The 27111-nt window shown below is 38.1% G+C and overlaps 1 protein-coding gene across 2 annotated transcripts in view; it reads left to right on the forward strand.

Annotated features, from left to right (window-relative positions):
• The window catches only part of Hspa4l (heat shock protein family A (Hsp70) member 4 like), a 43987-nt gene extending 17759 nt beyond the window's left edge, over positions 1 to 26228 (forward strand). Inside the window, exons 8-19 of one of the 2 annotated variants that reach the window (XM_070022063.1) lie at positions 243 to 319; positions 2239 to 2390; positions 3226 to 3332; positions 5661 to 5794; positions 8837 to 9036; positions 14770 to 14868; positions 19882 to 20019; positions 21635 to 21760; positions 22508 to 22615; positions 23702 to 23821; positions 24207 to 24368; positions 25941 to 26228. In XM_070022063.1, the coding sequence (XP_069878164.1) occupies positions 243 to 319; positions 2239 to 2390; positions 3226 to 3332; positions 5661 to 5794; positions 8837 to 9036; positions 14770 to 14868; positions 19882 to 20019; positions 21635 to 21760; positions 22508 to 22615; positions 23702 to 23821; positions 24207 to 24368; positions 25941 to 26129 (1612 nt within the window). In that variant the 3' untranslated portion in view covers positions 26130 to 26228. The remainder of the gene's footprint in view (positions 1 to 242; positions 320 to 2238; positions 2391 to 3225; positions 3333 to 5660; positions 5795 to 8836; positions 9037 to 14769; positions 14869 to 19881; positions 20020 to 21634; positions 21761 to 22507; positions 22616 to 23701; positions 23822 to 24206; positions 24369 to 25940) is intronic. The other variant, XM_070022064.1, reaches the window with a different exon arrangement.
• The last annotated feature ends 883 nt before the right edge of the window (positions 26229 to 27111 follow it).

Raw genomic sequence — 27111 nt, forward strand, 5'->3', positions numbered from 1 at the left:
GCCATGGCTCCATGTCTGGTTTTTGGTGCCTAATTGCCTGGGCTGGCTTAGAACCATGTTCCCCAGATTTCAGCCACCTGAAGCTATTACAAGTGTGAGCCACTAGAACCCAGCCCATATTTATTTTTAGTCTGAAAACTGTGTGCTGATTTTATTGCTCACATCATATTTTTTTTTACTTCTGTTATTTTTGAAGTAGAACTCTTTTTATCTCAAAATGACAAAATTTTATTTTCTCACAGGGCTCAATTTGAACAATTATGTGCTTCCCTCTTTGCTAGGGTTGAACCACCATTAAAAGCAGTAATGGAACAAGCTAGTAAGTGGAAATTATTGTTATATAGAAAGTATATCATGTGATAAAAGCAATTAAAACTTCATTTTCTTTAAAAGATTCCCATTTCTCATTAAAAAATTTATTACTATTATAAAGCTGACATACAGAAAGATTACATTTACATATATTTGGTAAAAAGTACATTTCTTTTGGGACAGTGTCATTCTTCCCTCATCATCTCTCATTTTATTTTATTTTATTTATTTATTTATTGTTGGTCATGGGGCTTGAACTCTGGCTCAAGGCAAGTGTTCTACCACTTAAGCCACAGTGCCACTTCCGGTTTTCTGGAGGTTAATTGGAGATAAGAGTCTCAAAGCCTGGTCTGGCTTTGAACCGTGATCCTCAGATCTCAGCCTCCTGAATAGCTAAGATTACAGGCGCAAGCCACTGGCGCCCGGCATCTCTCATTTTAAAAGGAGATTATACCTCAGAAGCCAGGAATGTGAGGAGGTCTCACTTGAGCTATATCCTACTGAGCCATGCCTCCAGTCCTGTTTTTCACTCATTACTTTAGGTAGGATCTTGCCTCCCATCCAGGTATGCACCTGAGCCACTAAGATCACAGGCATAGCCCACCACCTTCAGCTTTCTTTCATGGGAATAAAGTCATGCAGACTTTTCCTGAATGAGCTGGCCTGGTACCATGGTCCTGTCAACCACACAGCTTGAGATGACAGGCACATGCCACTGTGCCCAGCTGTGGGTAGAGCGGCTGCCTGTGTTGGATTCATCACTCCCATTTTCATTTTCCCAAGTAGTTAGGATTAAAGGCATAAGCCACCTGTACCCAGCAATATACAACCCCTCCTCCCCCAGATGGGATTACAAGTGTATTCCACCCTTACCTGGCTTATTGACTGACTGGAGTTTACTTAGATTTTTGCCTGGGCTGGCCTTGAACTGGGATTCTCTCAGCATTCATCTCCCAAGTAGCTAGGATTACAGTGGTATACCAGCATGGCCCCTTGATAAGTCACTCTCTTTTTTGAGGGGGAGGGAAAGGTTATTGTTATTTGGATTCAAACTCTGTGCCTTGTACTTGCCAGGCTGCACGCTGTCACTTCAGCCCATACTCCAAGCCCTTTTCACTTTCATTATTATTTGAATAGGGTCTTTCATAGACTGCATAACAATACTTTCTTGAGTAGCTTTTATTTTATTCTTTAAGTAGTTGTGTGAAGGAGTTGGGAAGTAGTTTATAGGCATCAGCCTTCACATCCAGCTCTGTAAATCATTTTTCTTTCTTTTTTTTTTTCTTTCTTTTTTTTTTTGGTTGGTCCTGGGGCTTGAACTCTGGGGTTGGGCGCTGTCCCTGTGCTCTTCAGCTCAAGGCGAGTGCTCTACCGAGTAAGCCACAGTGCTACTTCCAGTTTTCTAGTGGTTTATTGGAGATAAGAGTCTCACGGACTTTCCTGCCCAGGCTGGCTTTGAACCAAGATCCTCAGATCTCAGTCTCCTGAGTAGCTAGGATTACAGGCGTGAGCCACTGGCGCCCCGCTTATAAATCATTTTTCATTCATAAAGTAGGACAGATACTACAAAGCAAACTTTGTAATAATTTTTTCTTGTTTATTTGTTTATATCATAAGCTAATGCCCTGGGATGTTTATATGTAAGCATGGTTTTAAAATGAAATTGAGGTAGAAAATTGGCATGATTGCTTTTTTTTGAAAAATTTTCATGGTACTTTGAACTCAGGACCTTATACTTTATTAAAGATTTTTAGTATTTTACTAAAAATACCTTCAATATAGATTTGTGAGGTGAAATCAGAACATTGAAGAACTCCTTTAAGACTCAGAATATCTCTGCTGTCATTTTTCAAATAATACTTTCCAAAGCCCAGTTTTTTTAAAGACTATCTTGTTTTTCTTTTTAAAAACCATTTGACTTTCCAGACTTACAATGTGAAGACATAAGTAGTATAGAAATTGTAGGAGGAGCAACACGAATTCCTGCAGTGAAGGAACAAATCACTAAATTTTTTCTTAAAGACATAAGTACCACCTTAAATGCTGATGAAGCTGTTGCAAGAGGATGTGCTTTACAGGTATCATTTTCTTTTAATGTGTATTTTGCTAGAAATGGGTGATAGCTCTGAAAGGGACTTTTAATGTTATCTGAACTACTTGTCAGTAGAACAAAGTAAATTATTGCTAATAAATCTTATTTCTTCTTATGTATGTGTATAAACTTAAATAGGATAATATGTCTACATACTGAGAGAACATTTATTTTTATGAATTCTTGGGATTATGTCTATATAGAATTCCTTTTGTAAACTTACATTTTTATATTATTTTTGTAAGGTCACATAAGAATTACCTTGCTCCTTTTAAAACTTTTACTAATCATTACCAAAATGCAATAGCATTTTGTTTATTTATTTATTTTTATTTCATTATCTTTTCTTGCCAGTTACTGGGGCTTGAACGGGGTGCTGTCTCTCTTAGCTTTTATACTCAGGGCTGTAGCTCCAATTCCAGGTTTTTTTTGCTGCTTAATTGGAAATGAGAGTCTCATGAACTTTCCTGTTCTGGCTACCTTCAAACTATAATCCTCAGATCTCATCCTCCTGAGTTGCTAGGGTTACAGATATGAGCCACCAAGGCCTAGCTTTATTTTTTGTGTCTTTGGAGGTACTGAGTTCTGAGTTCAGGGCCTCATACTTGCTAAGCAAGTGATCTCCTAGTGATCCAGGATCTTGCTGGATCACGCTCTCCTAGCTTTGCTTTATATGTTGCTGGAGTCACAGTATGAGTCATCTTGCCAAACAAAAAGTATTTTAAATGTAACAGTTTTATTGTAAGAACTTTCCTAGGCAACTAAGTCAGTTTACTTATAGTTTGTATTTGTTGATTTAAATATGATATGTTTATTTTCAGTGTGCCATTCTCTCACCAGCATTTAAGGTGCGTGAATTTTCAATAACAGACCTTGTTCCCTATTCAATCACACTAAGGTGGAAGACATCTTTCGAAGATGGAACTGGGTAAGTTGTATTTAAAGTCTTGGAAAGAACTTATAAATTTTAACCAATTAAACCTACTTGTCTAAATTACAAGAATTCTTCTTGAAATTCTGTTAAATTGATATAAAAATAATATATCTTAAAAACCACGATAGGCATATTTGTTCATATTTTTTATGAAAATAAAACATCTCATTTTCTCCTTTCTTTTCCCTTTCTCTTTTTATGTGTGTGTGAGTGTGTTCCAGTACTAGGGTTTGAACTCAGGCCCTTACACTGTCACTCAGGTTTTTTTTGCTCACAGCTGGCACCTCAGCTCTTGAACCACACTTCTACTTCTAGCGTTTTGCTGGTTAATCAGAGATGAGTTTCTCAAATTTATCTGTCCTGGCTGGCTCCAAACTTCAGTCCTCATTTCAACTTCCAGAGTAGCTGGGACAGTAGACATGAGCCAAGACCACCCAGCTTATGCGTCTCCAATGAAAACCACAATAAAAAAAAACCCCACAAATTTTAAAAGACCTTTATTTGGCCATGCCTAGACTCCTTTAGCCCATTTTACAAAGGTGTAACCATTTTTAACAGGTAGTATATATGTTTAGGTCTTTGTTTTGAATATCTTTAAGTATGCATCTATTTAGTATCTATGATGTGACAGATGTGACACTTTGGCACTGTTAACCAAAGTTGTAGAGTGCTAGCCTTGAGCAAAAGAGATGAGACATAGTACCCAACCCCAAGTTCAAGCCCCGTAACCAACAAAAATAAATATAAAACTAAAAAAGCTGGGTGCCGGTGGCTCATGCCTTTAATCCTAGCTACTCAGGAGGCTGAGATCTGAGGATCACAGTTCAAAGCCAGTCCAGCCAGGAAAGTACCAGAAAACTGGAAGTAGCACTGTGGTTCAAAGTGAGCAAAAATGTTTAGTAATAGAACCCAGGTCCTGTGGGCAAGCCCCACAACTGACCCCCCACCTCCAAAAATAAAAAGCTGACAATAATTATTTTTCAGTAGTATTTATGCTATATTACACTTAACCCAGTCATCATTTTCAAGTGATACTTTTGTTATTTTAAGCAGTATCATTTATATATAGCTTTTACACATACAGCCTTCTCCAGTTATGTTTGATATATCTACAGAATAGCAATGTAGTACAATTGAACCTGAGTATATCAACTAACATTGCCAAGTTAGTCACTTAAAAGAGTATTTTTTTTAATTATGAAAATACTGTACAGAGGGGTTACAATTACATGTAATTGTATCTTGCCCATGTAATTGTAACCCCTCTGCACAGTATTTTCACAATAAAAAAAAAATGTGACTAAAGGTTTGAAAAAAATTTCTAGACTTAAATGAAGTATTATGATGATTATGTACAGTATTAAACTGTGTAGACAACTACAAACAATAGTCATAACATTGTATTTGTTTTGTACTATCTGAAAAATAGGAATTGCTGTGTATGTTTAAAACTTTGTGTATTAGAGAGCAGAAAATAACATTAAGGGCATTACCTGAAAATATTGTAATATGGGTGATAGATTAAAATTAAAATGTTTATCTCTGCTGGGAAGCACTCTTCCAAAGTATGTAGGTATAAAAAATGGCAATGTTTGTATCATTCCCAGGAAAAAAATTGTAAGAGTGTGCATTAAAAAGTTGAACTATAAGCTAAATTTTGAAGATTATAGTTCAAAGCCTGCCCAGGCATACAAGTCCAAGAGACTCCTACTTACCTCCAGCTAACCAGCAAAAATCCAGAAGTAGAGGCCTGGCTTATGTGGTAGAGTGCCAGCCTTGAGTAGAAAGTATGTAAGGCCCTGAGTTCAAGCCCTAATATTGGCACCAAAAACAAAACAACAAAAAAGATGAGACACATAGGATTTAACAAAATAATAGCAATTCGAAGTTTAGGATAATAAGGGCTTATTGTTTTGCCTTTATTTGTGTACCCGTCTGTAAGTTAAAGTATTTCCAAAGTAAATGTTTATTTTTTCAATAGCTGAAATACAAAGAAGTGCATATGACAAGTATTTTGGAAGTTAATGAGTAGGGCTTGGTTCTCAACTGCAAGCAAAAAAGTTACACTCTACATGCTGATATTGAAACATAAATATACTCAAGTATTTTTCTCTGTTTAATAGTATACGTTTACCTTATTACTATGGTAGACATTCTGAAAACTTGGAGCCATAAACTTGTCAAAATGCAAGTTTATAGCAAAATCAGTTATTTTTCTTTGTATTTGTAGAGATCTTTACAGTTGAAATCAGTTTTGTTCACTAGGTTAAATAGACAACTTTCTATTTGTTTTTAAATAGTGTATTTTCCACTGCATTTTAGGGAATGTGAAGTATTCTCTAAGAACCACCCTGCCCCATTCTCAAAAGTCATTACTTTCCACAAGAAGGAACCATTTGAACTGGAAGCATTTTATACTAATTTGCATGAAGTGCCTTATCCTGACCCCAGAATTGGTAAGAGAACCCAAGGAAAACAGTTCCATAAATCTTTGGCTTTTTATAAACAACAAAGAAACAGCCCTGGATTAGAAAAAAAAGATATTCGTACTTTTTTTTTTTTTTTTTTTTTGTGAACATACTGTACAGAGGGGTTACAATTACATGGGCAGGATAATGGCGTACTTTCTTACCAAGCATTGCAGCCTCCTCCTTTGTTTACCCTTCACATCCCTTCCCAGCCTCCCCCCACCCCCCCCCTCGTACTTTGTTATAGCTATGCACTTTTTAGAAACGGAGCATGCTATATTCTTATAGTAACAGCAGGTTGAAATGTTCTTAAATTGGTTAAAATTGTGCTGACAGGGGCTGGGAAGGTGGCTCAGTGGTAGAGCGCTTGCCTTGCATGCATGTGGCCCTGGGTTCGATTCCTCAGCACCACATAACCAAAAAAGAAAAAAGCCGGAAGTGGCGCTGTGGCTCAAGTGGTAGAGCGCTAGCCTTGAGCTGAAGAGCTGGGGGACAGCGCCCAGGCCCAGAGTTCAGACCCACGACCGGACCCAAAAAAAAAAAATTGGGAAAATTGTGCTGACAGACTAACTTAAGATTTTAAACACTCTTAGCTGGCAACAACTACAATGAGTAGATTAATATCAACCTGGCAGTAGAGGACTACAGTATCCATTTTAACTTCATAATCACTTTAGATTATATTAAAAATGATTTTACACATTGGAATATGGCAAATACACAGAACTCCAGATATTCAACACACAGTGAGACCAAAAGAGGATAGTCTTAGGAGAAAATGACAAGGTGCAATATCCAAGTGCCTCTTCAGATATATACAAAATGAAACAAACTCCAAATATATGGAAACAAAGGACCTTTTTCTTAATTTGGTTTTTCATTTGCAGATGACTCTGTATTCTTTTTTTGGGGGGGGGGGTACGGTCATGGGGCCTGAACTCTGGGCCTGGGCGCTGTCCCTCAGCTCTTCAGCTCAAGGCTAGCACTCTATCCCTTGAGCCACAGTGCCACTTCCGGCTTTTTTCTTTTTGCTATGTGGTGCTGAGGAATCGAACCCAGGGCCTCAGGCATGCAAGGCAAGAGCTCTACCACTGAGCCACCTTCCCAGCCCTGACTCTGTATTCTTTTTTTTTTGTCAGTTGTGGGGCTTGAACTCTGGGCCTGAGTGCTGTCCCTCAGCTCTTCAGCTCAAGGCGAGCGCTCTACCACTTGAGCTACAGCACCACTTCCGGTTTTCTGGTGGTTTATTGGAGATCGGAGTCTCATGGTCTTTCCTGCCCGGGTTGGCTTTGAACCGCGATCCTCAGATCTCAGCCTCCTGAGTAGCTAGGATTACAGGCGTGAACCACCAGCGCCCGGCCCTGACTCTGTATTCTTTACCTTATATATATCAAGTGTTTCACATGTACATCTGGGGGATGGTGGAGAAGGACACAGCATCAGAAAAATGGAGAAAGAGTGCAGCAGTGGAGCGCACTGGCTCCACAGGCTATCCAGGAGGAAAGTGAGCTATGCAGTCTGTGGGTGGAGGGGGCAGGGAAGGAATAGGTGAGAATGAGGGAACAGAAGACACTATGCAATAGAAAATGTACTTATTGATGTATGTCACCTTTAAAACAACAATAAAGTAATTTAGAAGAAAAAAAAACAGATTTTAGCCAGGTGCTAGTGACTCAGGTCTATAATCCTAGCTACTCGAGGCTGAGATCTGAAAACTGAATTCAAAAGCCAGCCCAAGCAGAAAAATTCATGAGAGTTTTTATGTAACCAAAAGAGCTGGAAGTAGAGCTGTAGATCAATGTAATAGAGTGCTAGCATGAGCAAAAGAGCTCAGGACAACAACAAGAAGCAGCCAGGCAACTGTGGCTCATAACTGTAATCTTAGCTATTTAGGAGGCTGAGCTGTGAGGATCAAAGTTCAAGAAACCAGTCTAGGCAAGGAAGTCTGTGAAACTTTATCTCCAGATACCAAAAAGCCAAAGTGGAGCTATGACTCAAGTAGTCGAGCGCTAACCTTGAGCTGGGATAGCTGTCACCTAGGACAGGTGAGAGGGGCCATACATGCATGTACTTGCGTGTGCATGTGCACACACACACACACACAAGTTTTTAAGTTTAAAATTTTTTCTATATTAACAGACTAGGGAGGAGACAAATACTTTCAAGTATATTATTAAAAGCTATATTAGTTTGCTAAGGTCGCTACTAATAAGTACCATTGGATAGATGGATTAAAGAATATAAATTTATCATGTCAGTGATAGAAACTAGAGTTATAACCTCAAAGTAATGGTATTATCTAAGGATCTTTGGGTTTGTTGTCTCAATCTGACAAAGAATTAAAGGAAAGGACACAGAAAATAGGATAAGAAGTTGAAAGCTTTAGTAAAAGAGCCAAATTAGTTAAAAGAGAAGTCCCACTAGATAGAGAATTAGGAGGCAGGAAGAATGGCAGTAAAGACGGCTTATTTCAAAGTAAGAGTGAAATGCCAGGGAAAACAGGAAAAGGCTCTTAGCTGTGGGTTTGGTATAAGCCCCTGACCTGGACCAGGAGGACTATCTTAATCTTATGTGGTAGAGCGCCAGCCTGGGCAGGAATGGCCATGAGACTCTTACATAACTCCACTTAACCACCAAAATGTAGTAAGTGGAACCGTGACTGAAGTGGTAAAATACTGGCCTTGAGCACAAAAACTCAGGGATAGCTCGGAGGCCCTGAGTTCAAGCTCCAGGACTGGTGCCAAAAAGAAAAATAAAAAAGTTATACATTGCCTTTGAATCAAGCTGTCCAATGTTAAAATCCCATTTCTTTTTAGCTAGCATTGATGAATTAGGGCAAATTAGTTAACTTTTTCATGTCTTAATACTAGGCTTGTTATGATGAAGATAATCTGGGGAAACAAAACCTGTACCATAGCACTTAATTAGAATATAATTAAAGTTTCAGAATTATCAAAAAGATGACATTCAAATTATTGAGCAAAGTAGTTTTGGAGCTCCTATACTGATCGAATCTCTTCTTTTTCTAAGGGAGCTTCACTATTCAGAATGTTTTCCCACAATCTGATGGTGATACTTCCAAAGTAAAGGTTAAAGTTCGTATTAATGTCCATGGAATCTTCAGTGTGGCTAGTGCATCAGTAATTGAAAAGCAAAATTTGGAAGGAGATCACAGTGACGCTCCTATGGAAACAGACACTTCATTTAAGAATGATAACAAAGATGATGTGGTATGTAAAAATCCTGTCAAGGTTTTTCTTTAATCTATAACATGTACACAGTGTGGTAACCAATAACTGGTACTTTAATAAAAGAATGCATTGCTTCTAGAGGTTTGAATTTCTACTGTAAGATCAGTGTGATTTTGTATTTTTTTAAAAAAGCATTAAAGAATATCTGGGGATCCAACTTATACCTGTAATCCTAGCTTTGCAGGAGGCTGAGATCTGAGGATCACAGGCAGGAAAGTCTGTGACACTCTTATTTTCAATTAACCACCAAAGAGCCAGAAGTGGAGCTGTGGCTCAAGTTGAAAGAGCATTATCCTTGAACAAAGCAGCTCAGGGACAGTGCTCAGGCCCTGAGTTCAAGCCCCAGGACTGTCAAAAAAATTAAAAAGAATAATCTTTCTCTTCTAAATTGTAATGCATTCCTCAGGGACTTGGACATCTTTTTTTTCTTTTTTTCTTTTTTTCTTTTTTTTTTGTCAGTCATGGGCTTGAACTCTGGGCCTGGGCGCTGTCCCTCAGCTCTTCAGCTCAAGGCGAGCGCTCTGCCACTTGAGCCACAGCACCACTTCCAGACTTGTACATCTTTTATAGCATTATACCAAACCAAGTGAATTTGACACTGTCTTTAACTTCTTAGTGTCCAGTAAAAACATTTATTTTGCCAAGTGAGAGCACAGGTCCTTGGTTCAAGCCCTGGTACCACCATTTTAGCTAATGGATAAAAACAATTAAGTTTTATACTCTGCACACATTTTTAGACTGAAAATATAAACGTCAGGGTTTAGTTGTGGGAAATGTTAGTTAAGCAAAGGAATATACTATATATTCAGTAACATTCAAATGCAGATTTTTCTACTTTTTTATGAAAGATGGGACACTGAGTTTAGTCTTCTTCATGTATAGTATGAAGGAAAATGAACGGAATTTAATTGTATTGCATTGCATCACATTTTCAACATTTTTTTGTTTGTTTGTTTGTTTTTTTGGGTCTGGTCGTGGGGCCTGGGCGCTGTCCCTCAGCTCTTCAGCTCAAGGCTAGTGCACTACCACTTGTGCCACAGTACCACTTCCAGGCTAGTGCACTACCACTTGTGCCACAGTACCACTTCCAGCTTTTTTCTTTTTGCTTATGTGGTGCTAAGGAATCGAACCCAGGACCTCATGCATGCAAGGCAAGTGCTCTACCACTGAGCCACATTCCCAGCTCCACATTTTCAACATTTTAAACATACTCTTTGAGAATTGTTAATGGTTTTGTTAGATTTTTTTCCCCAGTTATAATGGGAGATCTGTCCTACATTTTTCCTTATCTTTATGCATGGTAGGACTGGCCTTTTTTAGCCAAGCATGGTGATATGTGTCTGTAAGTATCAGCTACACAAATGGCTAAGATGGGACAATGGCTAATGAGTCCATGAGTTCAAGACCAACCTGGGCAGCATGGCATGTAACCCCTGTCTCCAAAAATGAAGGTTACTTCTGTAGATTTCAAGACAATTTCCCCTTTTTCAAGCTTTTCTTCTTTCCCCTCTTTTGTCTGTTGTTACTAGCAATTATTGCATAATCTTCTAGAATGATGAAAATACAATCACTATCATATAAAGAAGTTTATTTAGGGCATAATTCATTTTTCTGTTTCCTAAGTATTATTTAGTTATCACATCATTTATTTAGTTTTTTAAAAAGGAACTCTCATTGCTAATGAAATAATTTTTCATAAATTAACATGGGACAATTACGCTAATTTTATACCTATGTTAATTTAGCCCTATCCTAATTTTTTGTCTTTGGTCGGTTGTGGGGCTTGAACTCTGGGCTTGGCTGTTGACCTTGAGCTCTTCAGTTCAAGTCAAGTGCTCTACCGCTTACGCCACAGTGCCACTTCCGGTTTTCTTGTGGTTTATTGGAGATAAGATTCTCATGGGCTTTCTTGCCTGGGCAGGCTTTGAACCGTGATCCTCAGATCTCAGTCTCCTGAGTAGCTAGGATTACAGGCGTGAGCCACCGGCGCTTGGCTCCTATCCTAATTTTTAAGATTGTAATTCACAATAAACTTAAATCATACATGTAACTGTAATCCATTAAGACATACTCTTTTGCCTTCTTAGACCAAATTATTCATAATCATTTCATTTTCATTACTTCTCTTTTTTGGGGGGTCATGGGGCCTGAATTCTGGGCCAGAGCGCTGTCCCTCAGCTCTTCAGCTCAAGGCTAGTGCTCTACCACTTGAGCCACAGCACCACTTCTGGCTTTTTTCTTTTTGCTTTCGTGGTGCTAAGGAATCGAACCCAGGACCTCAGGCATGCAAGGCAAGTGCTCTACCACTGAGCCAACTTCTCAGCCCACCTTCTCTTTTTTTTGTTGAAAGAAATCTCTATAGAAACCTTTAGTTTTCTCCATATAAGGTGAGTGAATCTTAGGAACTGAAAATAAAGTAACAATAGTATGCTATACCGAAGAATATAGCACTTTCTACTTCCAAAAACATTCTCTTATTTACTGCGTCTGTTTGTCTGAGACTAGTTAAGCAAGGCGTTAGGATGATTTTTGGATTCAGACTTAAAAGAACTAACCCATGAATAAAGCACATGGATTTTTGGTATCTTTGGTCAGACACTTGTTTGTAAGTATTTAAAGCTTACTTAGAACAATTTCATGTAGTTGAGGTTCCCTATATAAAGAATTTCTAGCCAGGCACTGGTGGCTCACGCCTGTCATCCTAGCTACTCAGGAGGCTGAAATCTGAGGATTGTGGTTCGAAGCCAACTGGCAGAAAAGTCCCAGAGACTCTTTGTTTTTGTTTTGTTTTTTTTTTTTTGTCTGGTAGTGGGTACTGAACTCTGGGCCTGGGAGCTGTCCCTCAGCTCTTCAGCTCAAGGGTAGCGCTCTACCACTTGAGCCACAGCGCCACTTCCGCCTTTTTTCTTTTTGGTTATGTGGTGCTGAGAAATCGAACCCAGGGCCTCATGCATGCAAGGCAAGCACTCTACCACTGAGCCACCTTCCCAGCCCTCTCAGAGACTCTTATCTCCAGTAAATTACTTGTAAAAAATAAGAAGTGGCACTGTGGCTCAGATTGGTAGAGTGCTAGCCTTGAGTACAGAGGGGCTCGGGGACAGCTCCCAGGCCCTGAGTTCAAGCCCAATAAGAAGGAGGAGGCGGAAGAGGAGGGGAGGAGGAGGGGATAGGAGAGGAGGAGAGAAGAAGAAGGAGGTGAAGGAAGAGGAAGAAGGAATGATTCCTAGATAGATAAAATGTTTCTAGAAATTCCTTCTACAATTTATATAACCAAGGGAAAATAATACTTTGGATCATGTCACTCGCATTGTAGGCAAACACATTGACATATTTATTTTCTTTTAAAGCTGTACATAGCTGATATTAAATACATTGGACTTTATTTCATTATTCTTCCTAAAGTAAGGTGATATTAGTCCCTTGTGTAGAGAGAGTTCTGGGTACTTTATTTCTTTTTGTTTTGTGGGCATGGAAGCATCTCATTTTTGTTGCCCATGCTGGCCTTGAGTCAGGATTCTCCTCCTTTAGCCTCCCAAATAGCTGGGATGTACAGGTGTGAGCCACATGTTACCTGAATATTTCTTAATAGTTCTGTGTAAGATTTTTTTTAACCCAATGTCCAGAGGTTTTTTTGTTTTTTGTTTTGTCAGTTGCCAGGCTTGACCTCAGGGCCTGGGCACTGAGCCTCTTTGTGCTCAAGGCTAGTGCTCTACCACTTAAGCCATGGCACCACTTCTGTTTTTTTATTGATTAACTAGAAATAAGAGTCTCACGGGGACTTTTCTGCCCAGATTGGCTTTGAATCATGATACTCAGATCTCAGCCTTCTGAGTAGTTAGGAGTTGTGAGCCACTGGTGTCCTGCATACCTAGAGGTTTAAAAAGAACGATCACTTATTACAAAGTCATCTCTTATTTTCATCTCCCCAAATGTGAAACAACCTCAGGTTTAGCGGGAAAAATAAGGTAGTAAGTTGTTGTTACTCTTTCCTCACTGCTAACATTGCTAGCTTTGAGACAGATAAAAGAAGCCCAGATACATAAGAACAGTAGGAACCATTTCCCCCCAGAATGTCAGTTTCGGGCATGTTATTTAACATACATTGCTAAAGTTTATAAATTGCCTACATTTCTTCAATATAAAAGCTTCTCAAAACTGATATTTCGGTTACTATCTTAAGAACATAAAAATTATGTTATTTATCATGCTAATGTTCCACAATATAACTTTCTCACCTGTTGACCATTGAGTTATCTTTTTAGCCTCTTACTTAATTCACAATATTTGAGCCAGATTCAGCTGGCTCATGCCTGTCATCCTAGTTACTCAGGAGGTTAAAATCACAGAATCTCTGTTTGAAGCCAGCCCTGGGGAGAAAAATCTTTAAAACTCTGAGGTTCTGTCTCTAATTAACAAGGAAAATGCCTTACTGGAGGCATAGCTTAAGTGGTAGAGTGACAGCCATGAGTAGGCAAGCCAAGTAAGAGTATGACACCCTAAGTATATATGTATAGTAGAGACTTTTGTAAGTACTTCAGAAATGGGGGTAAACAAAGAAGGGCTTGTAGTCATCTGTAACTTACATTCTAGTAGAAAAAGGACAGTCAAGCAATGAGATAGCATAAATACAAAGGAAGTTAATGAAAAATGAAGATATATGGCAGAAATTAGTAGTGATCATGTAGGAAGAAACTGGTGTAAACTAGCCTGAAAGATTTTTCTAAAGCTGTTTGAAAATAAGGAATACTTACTTACCTGAATTATACCTAAAATAGTGGTTGAATGAGTCAGAGAAGCCATTTAATTTTCCCACTCTTGATAGTATTCCTGTGAACTGTGTGTGTGTGTGTGTGTGTGTGTGTGTGTGTGTGTGTGTGTGTGTGTGTGTGTGTGTGTGTTTGTATGTGCGCACCAGACCTGGGGATTGAACTCAGGGCCTGAGCATTTTCCCTGAGTTTTTGTGCTCAAAGTTAACTTTCTATCACTTATCACTTGAGCCACAGTTCCACTTCCAGCTTTTTGAGGTTAATTAGAGATAAACTCTTGGATCTTGCATAGCTAGGATTACAGGTGTGAGTCACTGGTGCTGAGCCTGAACTTTCTTTTTAAACTCATTTAGACTATTAATAAATTACTACCATTTAATAGCATTTATAAAATATATGAATTGTAGTGTGTGTGTATGAAATTGATATTTAGAGGTTAGGGATGTTATTGGTTGAAAGTCTGTTCTTTACACATAAGGTAAAAAATATTTCAAAAGTTTACATTTTAATAATTCAGAGACATCTGTTTTGATGAATTTCTTCTAGTATTTTACAGTATTTCAAAAATATGTGGTTGTGTGATTTATAGATTTTGTATCTTTCATTTTATATTCCCAGTTTATTAGTTTGTTAATATTTTTATGTCAAGTTGAATGGTCTCTTGTTGGTAAGCTTACTTTTGTGAATCCTGTTTTGCAGTTCAAGAGCAGTTTTCTGTATATTTCTTAATTCGAGCATAGTGGAATGACACAAGATTTGTTCATACAGCACCAAATAGGTGTTTATTTCACTTGTTAACCTATTGTTACTATTTTTATTTGAAAAGTGAGCTTCTGCTTTACTATCCTCACACATCTCAAAATAGACTTTTGAACTCTTTTAAGTGAAAGAGACTATATGTGTGTGTGTGTAAATATATATAAATAATCACACGTGTTCTTTCCAGGATAAAATGCAAGTTGACCAAGAAGAAAGTGGTCATCAAAAATGTCATGCTGAACATACCCCAGAAGAGGAAATTGACCATACAGGAGCCAAAACAAAGGTTTGGTTTACTGTTTTTGTAGTTGTGAAGAGGGTGGATGGCTATTTTGGAGTTTTTTTGTGGTTGGTTTTGAGGACTTTTTTTTTTTTTTTTTGGATGTTTTTCTTTTTGGTAGAAAATGTCTCGCTTGCAGCCGGGCGCTGGTGGCTCACGCCTGTAATCCTAGCTACTCAGGAGGCTGAGATCTGAGGATCACGGTTCAAAGCCAGCCCGGGCAGGAGAGACTGTGAGACTCCTATCTCCAATAAATCACCAGAAAACCGGAAGTGGCGCTGTAGCTCAAGTGGTAGAGCGCTCGCCTTGAGCTGAAGAGCTGAGGGACAGCGCCCAGGCCCAGAGTTCAAGCCCCACGACCGACAAAAAAAAAAAAAATGTCTCGCTTGCTTGCCCAAGCTTGTATCACTCAGAATCCTCCTGCTTCTATTTCCTGAGTAGCTGGGATTACAACCATGTATCTCTGCTTCTCATTCATGATTAACATTCTGAATTAGTTATTGTTTCACAATGCTTACTTTTAATGTACTGAATGTTATAACTCTTAGTACTATGGGAAATTCCATTTCTGGAGGTGGGAATGTGGCTCAGTGGTAGAGTGCTTGCCTTGCATGAATGAAGGCCTAGGTTCTAGTCCTCTGCACCACATAAGCAGAAAAAGCTGGAGGTGGTACTGTGCCTCAAGTGATAGAGCGCTAGCTTTGAGCTGAAGAGCTGAGGGACAGTGCCCAGGCCCAGAGTTCAGGCCCCACAGCCAACAAAAAGAAAAAAAAAATCCATTTCTGTGTTTTACTAGAGAGACTTTTTTTTAAATAATAGGCCCTAATATGAATTTTTTGTATTTATTTATGATAGTACTGGAATTTGAACTTAAGACTTTTGCAGTTACTAGCCTAGTACTCTAATACGTCATGTTCCCAGCCCTTTTTGCTTAGTTTATTTTTCAGATAGGGTCTCATGACTGTATTGGGGGTGGGTACCTGACCATTCCTACCTGTACCTCAAAAATGTGTAGGCAGAACTCTTTTTTATTTATTTTTGGACCAGTCATAGGGCTTGAACTTGGTGCTTGGGTACTGTCCCTAAGCTTTTTTGCTACTACTTGAGCTCCTCCTCTTCCAACTTTGTGGTGGTTAATTGGAGGTGAGAGTCTCACAGACTTTCTGGCTTGGGCTGGCTTCAAACTGAGATCTTCAGTTCTCAGGCTTCTGAGTTTTATTTTTCATTTATTGTTTTAGATAAATTCTTGCTAACTTTTTTGCTTGGGTTGGCCTTGAACTGCAATTCTCTCATCACTTCCTCTTAAGTAACTGGATTAAAGACCTGCATTACCATGCTCAGCTCCACAAAATTCGTGTGTGTGTGTGTGTGTGTGTGTGTGTGTGTGTGTGTGTGTGTGTGTGTGTGTGTGTGTGTGTGTGTGTGTGTGTGTGTGTGTGTGTGTGTGTGTGTGTGTGTGTGTGTGTGTGTGTGTGTGTGTGTGTGTGTGTGTGTGTGTGTGTGTGTGTGTGTGTGTGTGTACCTGTGCCTGTACTAAAGGCTTAAACTCAAGGCAACTCACTCTTGCTGAAGGTGTGGAGCCTTGCAGAATTATCTGCCAAGGCTAGCTTCAAGCTATGATCCTCCATGTCTCAGCCTCAGTTACAGGTATGAGATACTGGCACTTGGTTCCAAACTCTTCTTGCTAACATCTTTTTCATTAGAAATCATATTGTATTAAGAGAAAGTTTGAAATAAACCAAATAAAGATAATTTAAATTTGTAATGCCTTGCATGACAATTAACTACTCCTTAGACATTTTGCTGCATATTATACAGTATTTCTTTTCATGCAAAAATATTTTTAAATTTAAAATGTTAAAGGATGAATGATTACATTATTGAGTAACCATCTTATTAAGATAGATAATTCTTGTTAATGAAAGAGGGAGAGGCTGGTAGCTATAAGCTGAGGATTGTAGTTTGAAGCCAGCCCGAACAAGGAAGTCTGTGAAACTCTTATCTCCAATTAACCACCCAAGACCCAGAACTGGATCTGTGGCTTAAGTGATAAGAGTGCCAGCCTTAAGTTAAAGCTAAGAGACAGCTGGGCACTGATGACTCACACCTGTAATCCTAGCTGCTCAGGAGGCTCAGATCTGAAGATCACAGTTAAAAGCCAGCTGGACAGGAAAGTCCATGAGAATCTCATCTCCAGTTAACCACCAGAAAACCAGAAGTGGCAGTGTGGCTCAAAGTGGTAGAGTACTATCCTTGAGCTCAGGTATAGTGCCCAGGCCTGGAGTTCAAGCCTCACGACTGAAAAAAAAAAAAAAAAAGGCTAATAAGGGACAATGTGCAGGACCTGATTTCAAGCCCCACTACTGGCACAAAAATAAATAAATGAGAGAACTTAACCCAGTCACCCCGGTAAGTGTGGCTCGTGCTTTAAACTATGATTCTCACTTTGCATAATTTTTTGTTGCTATGGTTATTATTTTTGTTGGTCATGGTGCTTCAACCTGGGCCCATAATGTCTCTGAGCTCTCTTGCTCAGGGTTAGCACTCTACCACTTTGGGCCACAGTGCCACTTCCATTTTCTGGTGGTTAATTGGAGATAAAAGTCTCACAGACTTTCCTGCTCAGGCTGGATGTGAACTGTGATCCTCAGATCTCAGCCTTCTGAGAAGCTAGGATTACAGGTGTGAGCCATTGGAGCCTGGCTAATTTGCATAATGTAGACAGACCAGCTGAATAGATTACTTATAAGAGATTTTGAATTCTACACAATGAAATTATTTAAAATCTGAAACCTGTTTTTCTCTATATCATTTTACCTTGTTCACTCTGTATAATTTACTTATCACATCATTAAAACATTTTAAGAATACAATTCAAAGGTTTTGGGACATTCACAGTTGTACAACCATCATCACAATTGTAAAACGTTTTTTCACCCTTTAAGTGCTGGTACCCATTAACTATAGCTTTCCATTTCCCCTTAATCTGCTACCTGCCATCCTTAGGCAATCATTAGTCTACATTGTCTTCATACATTTGCCTGTTCTTTGCATTTCATGTAAGTATTCTTAAAATTGTCTTGTTTTGCCAGGCGCCGGTGGCTCATGCCTGTAATCCTAGCTACTCAGGAGGCTGAGATCTCAGAATCGCAGTTCAAAGCCAGCCCGGGCAGCAAAGTCTGTGAGACTCCTATCTCCAATTAACCACCAGAAAACCAGAAGTGGTACTGTAGCTCAAGTGGTAGAGTACTAGCCTTGAGCTGAAGAGCTCAGGGACAGTGCTCAGGCCCAGAGTTCAAGACCCACAACTGACCAAAAAAAAAAAAAATAGTCTTCACTAACCTTAATGTTTTTAGGATGTTTCAAATATTCCTTGATATGACTTGAGAATTTTATGAATGTATTAACAGATTTTATTTATACATTCATCAGTTAAAGGGCTTGTGGTTTTGTTTTTTTGTTTTTTGTTTTTACCATTATCAATATAAAATAGTGAAAAAAACAGCCAGGTGCCAATGGCATATGCCTGTGATCCTGTCTACTCAGAAGGCTGAGATCTGAGGATCATGGTTCAAGGCCAGCATAGGCAGGAAAGTCTGAGAGACTCCTATCTTGAATTAACTACCAAAAAGCTGAAGTAGAGCTGTGGCTCATGTGGTAGGGGGCTAGTCTTAAGCAAAAGAAGCCCAAGGCCCTGAGTTCAAGCTCTAGGACTGTTGGTGCAAATCATCATCATAATAAACATAGTTATGAACAGTTTACAAATGTTCATATCTATTTTCATTTTTCTGTGGCACATGAGAAGTAGAGTTGCTGCATCATGGTTTGAGAAACTTCCAGCAACTTCCAAATATGGTTACACATTTTAAAATATCAATTTCTCCACATCTTTACCAATAATTGTTATTTTCCTTTCTTACAAATTATAGATGTTACACTGTTTGAGAAGTTGTTATGTTTGGTTTGTTGGTTAGTTTTGTTTTGGGGGCTCCTTTTTTTTAAACCCAAGGTCTTATTCTTTCTTAGCAGGTAGGTGCTCTCCCACTTGGAGTTACACTTTCAGTCCATTTTTTGAGGTGAGGTCTCAGTCATGCCCAGTGCAGCCTGGGCTGCAAACCTCCTTTTAACTGGGTTGCTGGGGACGAGGCAGAGCCACTGTAGCCACTGTGTTTATAATTATTACTCCATAGTTAGGGCAGTATATACACACCACTGTCACTAGCCATTGATTGACATAGAGTCTCCAAACTTTTTTTGCCCAGACTGGCCTCAAACCATGATTCCCCGTCTCTGCCTACCATGTTTCTAGTATAGACTTGAGCCCACTATACTTGGCTCTCATTGTGTTTTTGATTTGCATTTTCAGCTCAGTATTTTTATGTGGAAAGGGTTTAATCATACACAGAATATAAAGTTGTTTCAATACTAAAGTTGTTTTTTTTTAAATAAAATACAGAAAAGGTATTTTGTACTTTTTTTTTTGGGGGGGGGGGAGGGGTTCTGGTCGTGGGGCCTGAACTCTGGGCCTGGGCACTGTCCCTCAGCTCGTCAGCTCAAGGCTAGTGCTCTACCACTTGGCACAGCGCCACTTCCGGCTTTTTTCTTTTTGTTCATGTGGTGCTAAGGAATCGAACCCAGGGCCTCATGTATGCAAGGCAAGCGCTCTACCACTGAGCCACCTTCCCAGCCCTTTTGTGCTTTTTTTTTTTTTTTTTTACTATACTGCTACATTTCATTTCATTTTTTTTTTTTTTTTTGGTCCGGTCGTGGGGCCTGAACTCTGGGCCTGGGCGCTATTCCTCAGCTCTTCAGCTCAAGGCTAGTGCTCTACCACTTGAGCCACAGCGCCACTTCCGGCTTTTTTCTTTTTGCTTATGTGGTGCTGAGGAATCGAACCCAGGGCTTCAGGCATGCAAGGCAAGCGCTCTACCACTGAGCCACCTTCCTAGCCCCATCATTTCTAAAATCATTCTTAAACTAGTTTTAGAAACTTAAACTTGTTTTGAATTCACTTTACAGTCAACTTCCTCAGACAAGCAAGACCGAATAAATCAAACCATCAAAAAAGGAAAAGTGAAGAGTATTGATCTACCGATCCAGAGTAGCCTGTACAGACAACTGGCCCAAGACCTTCTCAATAGCTATATTGAAAATGAGGTATAGAAATCTGAGTTAATATTGAAAAGTGGTAATGCATGCTTTTCTAAGTCATTATCTCCAAAATATGAGAAACTAAATTCCTACAAAATCACTAAGCAGACCATCAAACAACTTTACTATTTTACAAAATACTGAGTTATAATGATGCCAGTAGCTTTCATCTTAGTTACATGAAAAACATAGATTGTCTCTAGTATATAGAAAAATCTGTTACAGGATAAGAAAACTGAATATTAGTACCTTTCTTTCCATCAAGCTAGTAAATGACTAAAAACTCGGGTTTGAACCTAGTTTTAAATTATGGTTAAAATATAGTATAAAAATTGCTGTTTTAGCTGGGAGCCAGTTGTTCACTCCTATAATCTGCACTACTCAGTAGGCTGAGATCTGAGATCACAATTTGAAGCTAACCTGGGTAAGAAAGTCTGAGAGTCTTTTTCTCCAATTAACCACCAAACAAAAGTGGAACTGTGGCTCCAGTGGTAGAATGCTAGCTTTGGGCAAAAAAGCTTAGGAACAGTGCCCAGGCCCTGAGTTCAAGCCCGAGGATCACCAAAAACAAAACAAAACAAAATCTATTGTTAGATATATAGTTTCATGGCTTTATGTCACAGTGTTGTAAAGCTATCACCGTTTCTAAAAGTTTTCATTGTCTCAAATAGAAACATTGAACTATTAAAATAATAACTTCCCATTCCTACCTTCTTTTGGTACCCATGGACTTTAATCTATTCTCTGTGCCTATAAATTTACCTATTCTAGATAACTCTTAAGTTGAATTAGAATACTTGTGCTTTTGTGTCTAATTTATTTTACCTAATTATTTCAGGATTCACCCATGCTATAATTGTTGTATATATCAGAACTTCATTCCTTAAGAACTGAATAAATATTCCATTGTCTGTATTTTATTTACTCATCCATTTGCCTAGTAAGCATTCAATTATCTAAACTTTTTTTGTTGTTGTTTTTGTTTTTGCTTTGCTGGTCCAGGGGCTTGAACTCAAGGGCTGGGCACTGTGGTCCCTGAGCCTCTCTGTGCTCAAGGCAAGCACTCAACCACTGAGCCAGAGTGTCACTTCTGGCTTTTTTGAGTAGTTTTTTGGAGATAAGAGTCTCACAGAGTTTCCTGCCCTGGCTGATTTCAAACCATGATCCTCAGATCTTAGCTTCCCGAATAGCTAGGATTGTAGGTGTGAGCCCCTGGTGCCTGGCATATATATACTTTTTGGATAATATTACAGCTAACATTAGCATGTAAGTGTCTGTTGAGTCAATATATATTCAGTTTCTTTGTGTATAGACTGAGGAGAAGAATCAAACCCAGTGCCTCTTGTGTGCTGGGCAAGTGTTGTCACTACCAGGCTACCTATCTTCTAATGCTGTGTTTAGTGTTTAGAGGACCTCTAAACCATTTCCAGGGTGACTGTGGCATTCTGTATTGCCTCAGAAACATATAAGGGTTTCGTATCATGAACACCTATTTTCTATTATTAAAAAATGTACTACTCATAGTAAGTGAAAAGTTGGTATTTCACTATGGTTTTGGTTTATATTTGATTTATGTTTCTCTAAACCATATTCTTATGACAGTCTGAAACTTTTTGAATAGGGGAAGATGATAATGCAAGACAAATTAGAGAAAGAAAGAAATGATGCTAAAAATGCTGTTGAAGAATATGTATATGATTTTAGAGACAGACTGGGCACTGTTTATGAAAAATTCATCACTCCAGAAGTAAGTTTGAATTTCCTAACTTTTACGAAAATTATTTAAATGGGTTTTAAAAAAATCTTAGTATGAATTATATCAAGAGGTGTATGAAATTTATTGCTGTTAGTTTCCTTGAATTGTATGGGGATGGGCTTTGGGTTTTTTTGTTTGTTTTTTGGTGTCAGTACTGGGGCTTGAATTCAGGGCTTGGGCACTGTCTCTGAGCTCTTTTTCTCAAGGCTAGTGCTCTACCAATTGAGCCACAGCTTCACTTTGGCTTTCTGTGGATAATTGGAGATAAGAGGCTCATGGACTTCTCCTGCCTGGCTTTGAACTATGATCCTCAAGTTTCAGCCTTGTTGAGTAACTAGGATTACAGGCATGAGCCACCAGCACCCAGTCCTTAGTTATTTTTTAATATTATAGAAATACGGTAAAACATGTTTATGAATAAGTCAGAAAAATCAGACAGGTGCCTATAACCCTAGCAACTCAGGAGGCTAAGATACAAGGATTGCACTTCCACAGACAGTCAAGGCAAGAAGGTCCTTGAAATTCTTATTTCCAAGAAACTATCAAAATAAACATATATCCAGAAGTGGAGCTGTGGCTCAATTGGTAGAGCACTAGCGTTGAACAAAAAAGCCCTGAGTTCAGACCCCAGGACTGGCACAAAAAAGTCTAAAGTTTAGCATAAAAAAGCCTCTTTCTTTGATTTCTAATTGCTAAGGAAGACATTTATAATTAGTGTCTCTTAAATATTACAACTAGGACATGAGTAAACTGTCTGCAGTGTTAGAGAGCACAGAAAATTGGCTCTATGAAGAAGGAGAGGACCAGCCTAAACAAATTTATGTGGATAAGCTCCAAGAACTAAAGGTAAATTTTTTTGAGTCCCATGTTAGTATTGAATAAAACATTTTAAGTTTCCTGAAACTTATGATGTGAAAGCACAATTTGTTTCATTAAATTCATTTTTGTTTAATGGTCAGGGAAAAGCTGTATTTATAATATAGTATGATCTATGTTTGTATACATTGTATAATGACTTAACCACAAACTTTTTTTTATTTTTTTGTGTCAGTCATGGGGCTTGAACTCTGGGCCTAGGTGCTATCCCTCAGCTCAAGGCAAGTGCTATACCACTTGAGCCATAGAGCCACTTCTGGTTTTCTGGTGGTTTATTGGAGATAAGAGTTTCACAGACTTTCCTTCCTGGGCTGGCTTTGAACCGTGACCCTCAGATCTCAACCTCCTAAGTAGCTAGGATTACAGACATGAGCCACCACGCCTGGCTTGTTATTTCTAATGTTTTTTTCTTTTTGGTCTTGGGGCTTGAACTCTGGACCTGAGCGCTGTTCCTCAGTGCTCTACCACTTGAGCCACAACGCCACTTCCTATTATTTCTTTGTAATGTTAATGAAAATCTAAAACTTCTAAAAATAAATTGATATTTATTTAAAATTTATTTAAAATTTATAAGATATTTTATTCTTCTAATGTGCTTCTCACTAAAGTTATAGAAGCTGTCTTAACATTTAGAGATGCTCTAATCCAAGAACTTAAAAGGAGAGAAATACTTAATATGTACTACATACTTAAAGTGTAATAATTAAATCTAAGTAGATAAATTGTATTGCATTGTTAGTTTGAAACCTAAGTTTAAAGAAAGTAAATTCTGTTATGCCCTATGGTTTTCTTTTTCTAATAATTCTATAAAGTTTTAGCACTGAGCTTTGAAAGAATTGTGTTTTGACTGGGACTTTCATTTTGAGAAGAATCAAAAGGTAATTATAAATGATAAAAAGGATTGTTAGTTAAGCATCACTATACAATACAGAAAAAGAAGAGAAAACACATTTTAATCTAGCTATCTTCCCTTTCTGTTTATTATCTTGTAAGCCCCAAATGGAAGTTTCAGTTAAAATTCACAACTTCTTTTCAAAATTGTGCTTATGTTTACAGAAATACGGCCAGCCTATTCAAATGAAATACATGGAACACGAAGAGAGACCAAAAGCTTTAAATGAGCTGGGAAAAAAGATTCAACTAGTCATGAAAGTGATAGAAGGATATAGAAACAAGGTGGTACCAGGCTGAAAGCCTTTCTTTTTTTTTTTTTTTTTTTTTTTTGTCGGTCGTGGGGCTTGAACTCTGGGCCTGGGCGTTGTCCCTCAGCTCTTCAGCTCAAGGCGAGCGCTCTACCTAAACTGTATTTTTTTTTTTGTCTTTTCTTTTTTGGTACTGGGGATCGAACCCAGGACGTTGCACTTGCTAGGCAAGCGCTTTGCCACTGAGCTACATCCCAGCCCCTAAGCCTTTCTTTTTAAGTACACATTGATTTTATTTTTTATGATAATCTCTTCAGTATCATGTTCTATTTATATATAGCTTATTTATATGTAAGTGTGAAGTCATTAAGGATGTAAGTATTTTAAGCAGAAATTTTACCAGTTTTTTTTTTAAACAGGATGAAAGATATGATCATTTGGATCCTGGTGAAATGGAAAAAGTTGAAAAATTTATCAGTGATGCTATGAGTTGGCTGAATAGTAAAATGAATGCACAGAACAAATTGAGTCTCACTCAAGATCCTGTGGTAAAAGTATCAGAAATAGTTGCCAAGTCAAAGGTAAGAAATTACAAAATTCCTTTTTTAATGGGACTCAGATTTCTCAAATAATTAGCTTGCAGAAGAGCTTTTAGAAACGCAGAATTTTAGAGTATATTTTGTACTTTGTCAGTTTTTTAAATGATTCTAGCTGTGGGACAATCTAGCTGTGAGCTCTGCCCCTGAGCTATTTTGCTCAAGGCTAGCACACAGCTCCACTTGTGGTTTTCTGTTTGTTAAGTGGAGATAATAGTCTCACAGGGACTTCTCTCCTCAGGCTGACTTTGAACTTGGGATCCTCAGATCTCAGCCTCCTGAGTAACTCGGATTACAGGTGTGAGCCACTGGTGCCTGGCTATTTCTTCTTCTTCTTTTTTTTAATGTCATACAAGACCTGTTTTTAAGTTTAAAGAGTAATATAAAATGAAATAAAGCAATTTATGATTTTTGCCTTTAGATATTCCAAAGTCTTCATTGTAGTAGTGTAGGTCTGACTTTAACCTAGTTTGAAATGTATGGACTTCCATGGCAATACTCTTATTTTAATTTTACTTCATTTGAAATGAAATTTCCAATTTAGGAAACAACTACTAATGGAACATTTAGAAATTGTCATAGAAGCCAAATGTCAGTAGATTATACCTATAATCCTAACAACTGAGGCACTTAAGATCCAGAGGATCACAGTTCAAAGCCATCATTTCTGTATAAAAAGCTAAGAAATAGGAAATACCTATATTTCATTAAAATAGTATGTTACATTTGATTTCTTGCCTTATTTTTCCTGTAGCAGAAAAATTAAAAATTAAATAACATTTAAAATTAAGTATTTACTTTTTATGGATTACCTTCAGCTATTTTACAAAAAGCAGAGTTGTTGCTATGTATAGTTACATATAATTCTGCTTATTAAAATAAAACTAATGGGGGCTGGGAAGGTGGCTCAGTGGTAGAGTGCTTGCTTCACATTCATGAGGCCCTGGCTTCAATTCCTCAGCACCACATAAACAGAAAAATCTGGAAGTGGTGCTGTGACTCAAGTGGTAGAGTGCTAGCCTTGACCTGAAGAGCTTAGGGACAGCGTCTACGCCCAGAGTTCAGGCCCCATGACGGACAAAATAAAAAATAAACTAATAGACTGGAAATGTGGCTTAGTGGTAGAGTGCATGCCTAGCACGCATGAGGCCCTGGCCTCGATTCCTTAGTACCACATAAACAGAAAAGGCTGGAATGGCACTGTAGCTCAACTAGTAGAGCACTTGTCTTGAGCAAAAGCAGCTCAGGGACAGTGCCCAGGCCCTAAGTTAAAATAAAATAAAATAAAACCACTATTATTTATTAAAATAGTTTTAGTTTTAAGAAGTTTTATACAAAAAGTAATTCTTAAGCCTTTCATAGTTTCTGATTGCCATGAACATGAGTTAGCCAGAAGGAAAATTCTCATAAAGTATTTGAAGAAATGGTTATATAAGCTGAGCTACCACAACCATTTTCAGAAGGGATTCAGGAATGTGGAAATAGAGAAACTTAATGTAAAATTTTGAAAGTTAGTGGCAGGTTCTTTAATATTTTAAATATAATGTATCTCTTTAGGAACTGGATAATTTCTGTAACCCCATCATTTACAAGCCTAAACCAAAAGTGGAAGCTGCTGAAGACAAAACAAAAGCTAACAGTGAACACAATGGACCAATGGATGGACAGAGTGGAACTGACACTAAACCAGATACAACAAAAGACAGCTCACAGTATACTAAATCTGGAGAGATGGAAGTGGACTAAGTTTTAATTTTACCTTACATGATTGAAACAGTGCAAATAACAAAGGGTCTATCCATCTTTTACATCTGGTATACACAACAGATGTTCAGTTGTTCTTAACTACCTTTTGTCATTTGTTTTTTGGAGTAGTTTTGAAAAGTGTTCTATATGGAGTACACTTCTATTCATTTCCATTGCTGCTTATGTGAGCTTTAGCTGAATATACACTTACAAGTCAGTTTAAGCTTTCCCAGTATCAAACATGCAGGATTGGTATGTAACGAATGATAGTCTCCTCTATTTAATGCTTCCATTAGATAAAGCTCAGTTCCTTTATTCAGTAAAGGTTACTGTATTACATTATTAGTACAGAAGCACAGGCTTGATTGCATTGTTCCCATAAAAATACTGAAATTGTGTCGTGGCTTAAAGCCACCCAAAGGCACTGATATTTTTTCTAGGTGTTTTATTGTTATAATTTAAATACCGAAACAAGAGGTTTCTCGATCTCATTTATGTAACGTGCAAATTCAAGTCTTGTCATCACATAAGTGAACTAAATCACAGGTGGAAAGTGCACAATTTTATGTAAAGGTGATACCAGCATTTTGCTTTTATTGGTAATGTGGATTGATGTTTTCTCAGGATAACTGTCTTTTTCACTTGAAAGTTTTGTTTTACTTGTCTGAAGACCAGCTGCTACTAAACTAATGCTAGCCTAATCTTAATGTTCTAGGGAAATGCTGTTGACCTACTTGGATATGCATCTGTGATGTTGATAACCTTGTTTCCATTTTAATAGTTGTCTGTTTTCTTAATTGATTTGTTAGTAATATTTTAACATGGAGTAGGCAGAAATGGCACAAAATGCACTGCATTATATAGATTTATCATTGATTTAATGTTATAAAATACTATTAAATTATAATACTTCAAAAGGAGCATTTACACCATGGTCTTAGTAAATAATGCTTGTAATAAACTTAACTGTGTTACTTAGCAG

This window comes from Dipodomys merriami, unplaced genomic scaffold (assembly GCF_024711535.1).
Source record: "Dipodomys merriami isolate MVZ:Mamm:240054 unplaced genomic scaffold, mDipMer1.0.p SCAF_15, whole genome shotgun sequence".
In the NCBI taxonomy this organism is placed as follows: domain Eukaryota; kingdom Metazoa; phylum Chordata; class Mammalia; order Rodentia; family Heteromyidae; genus Dipodomys; species Dipodomys merriami.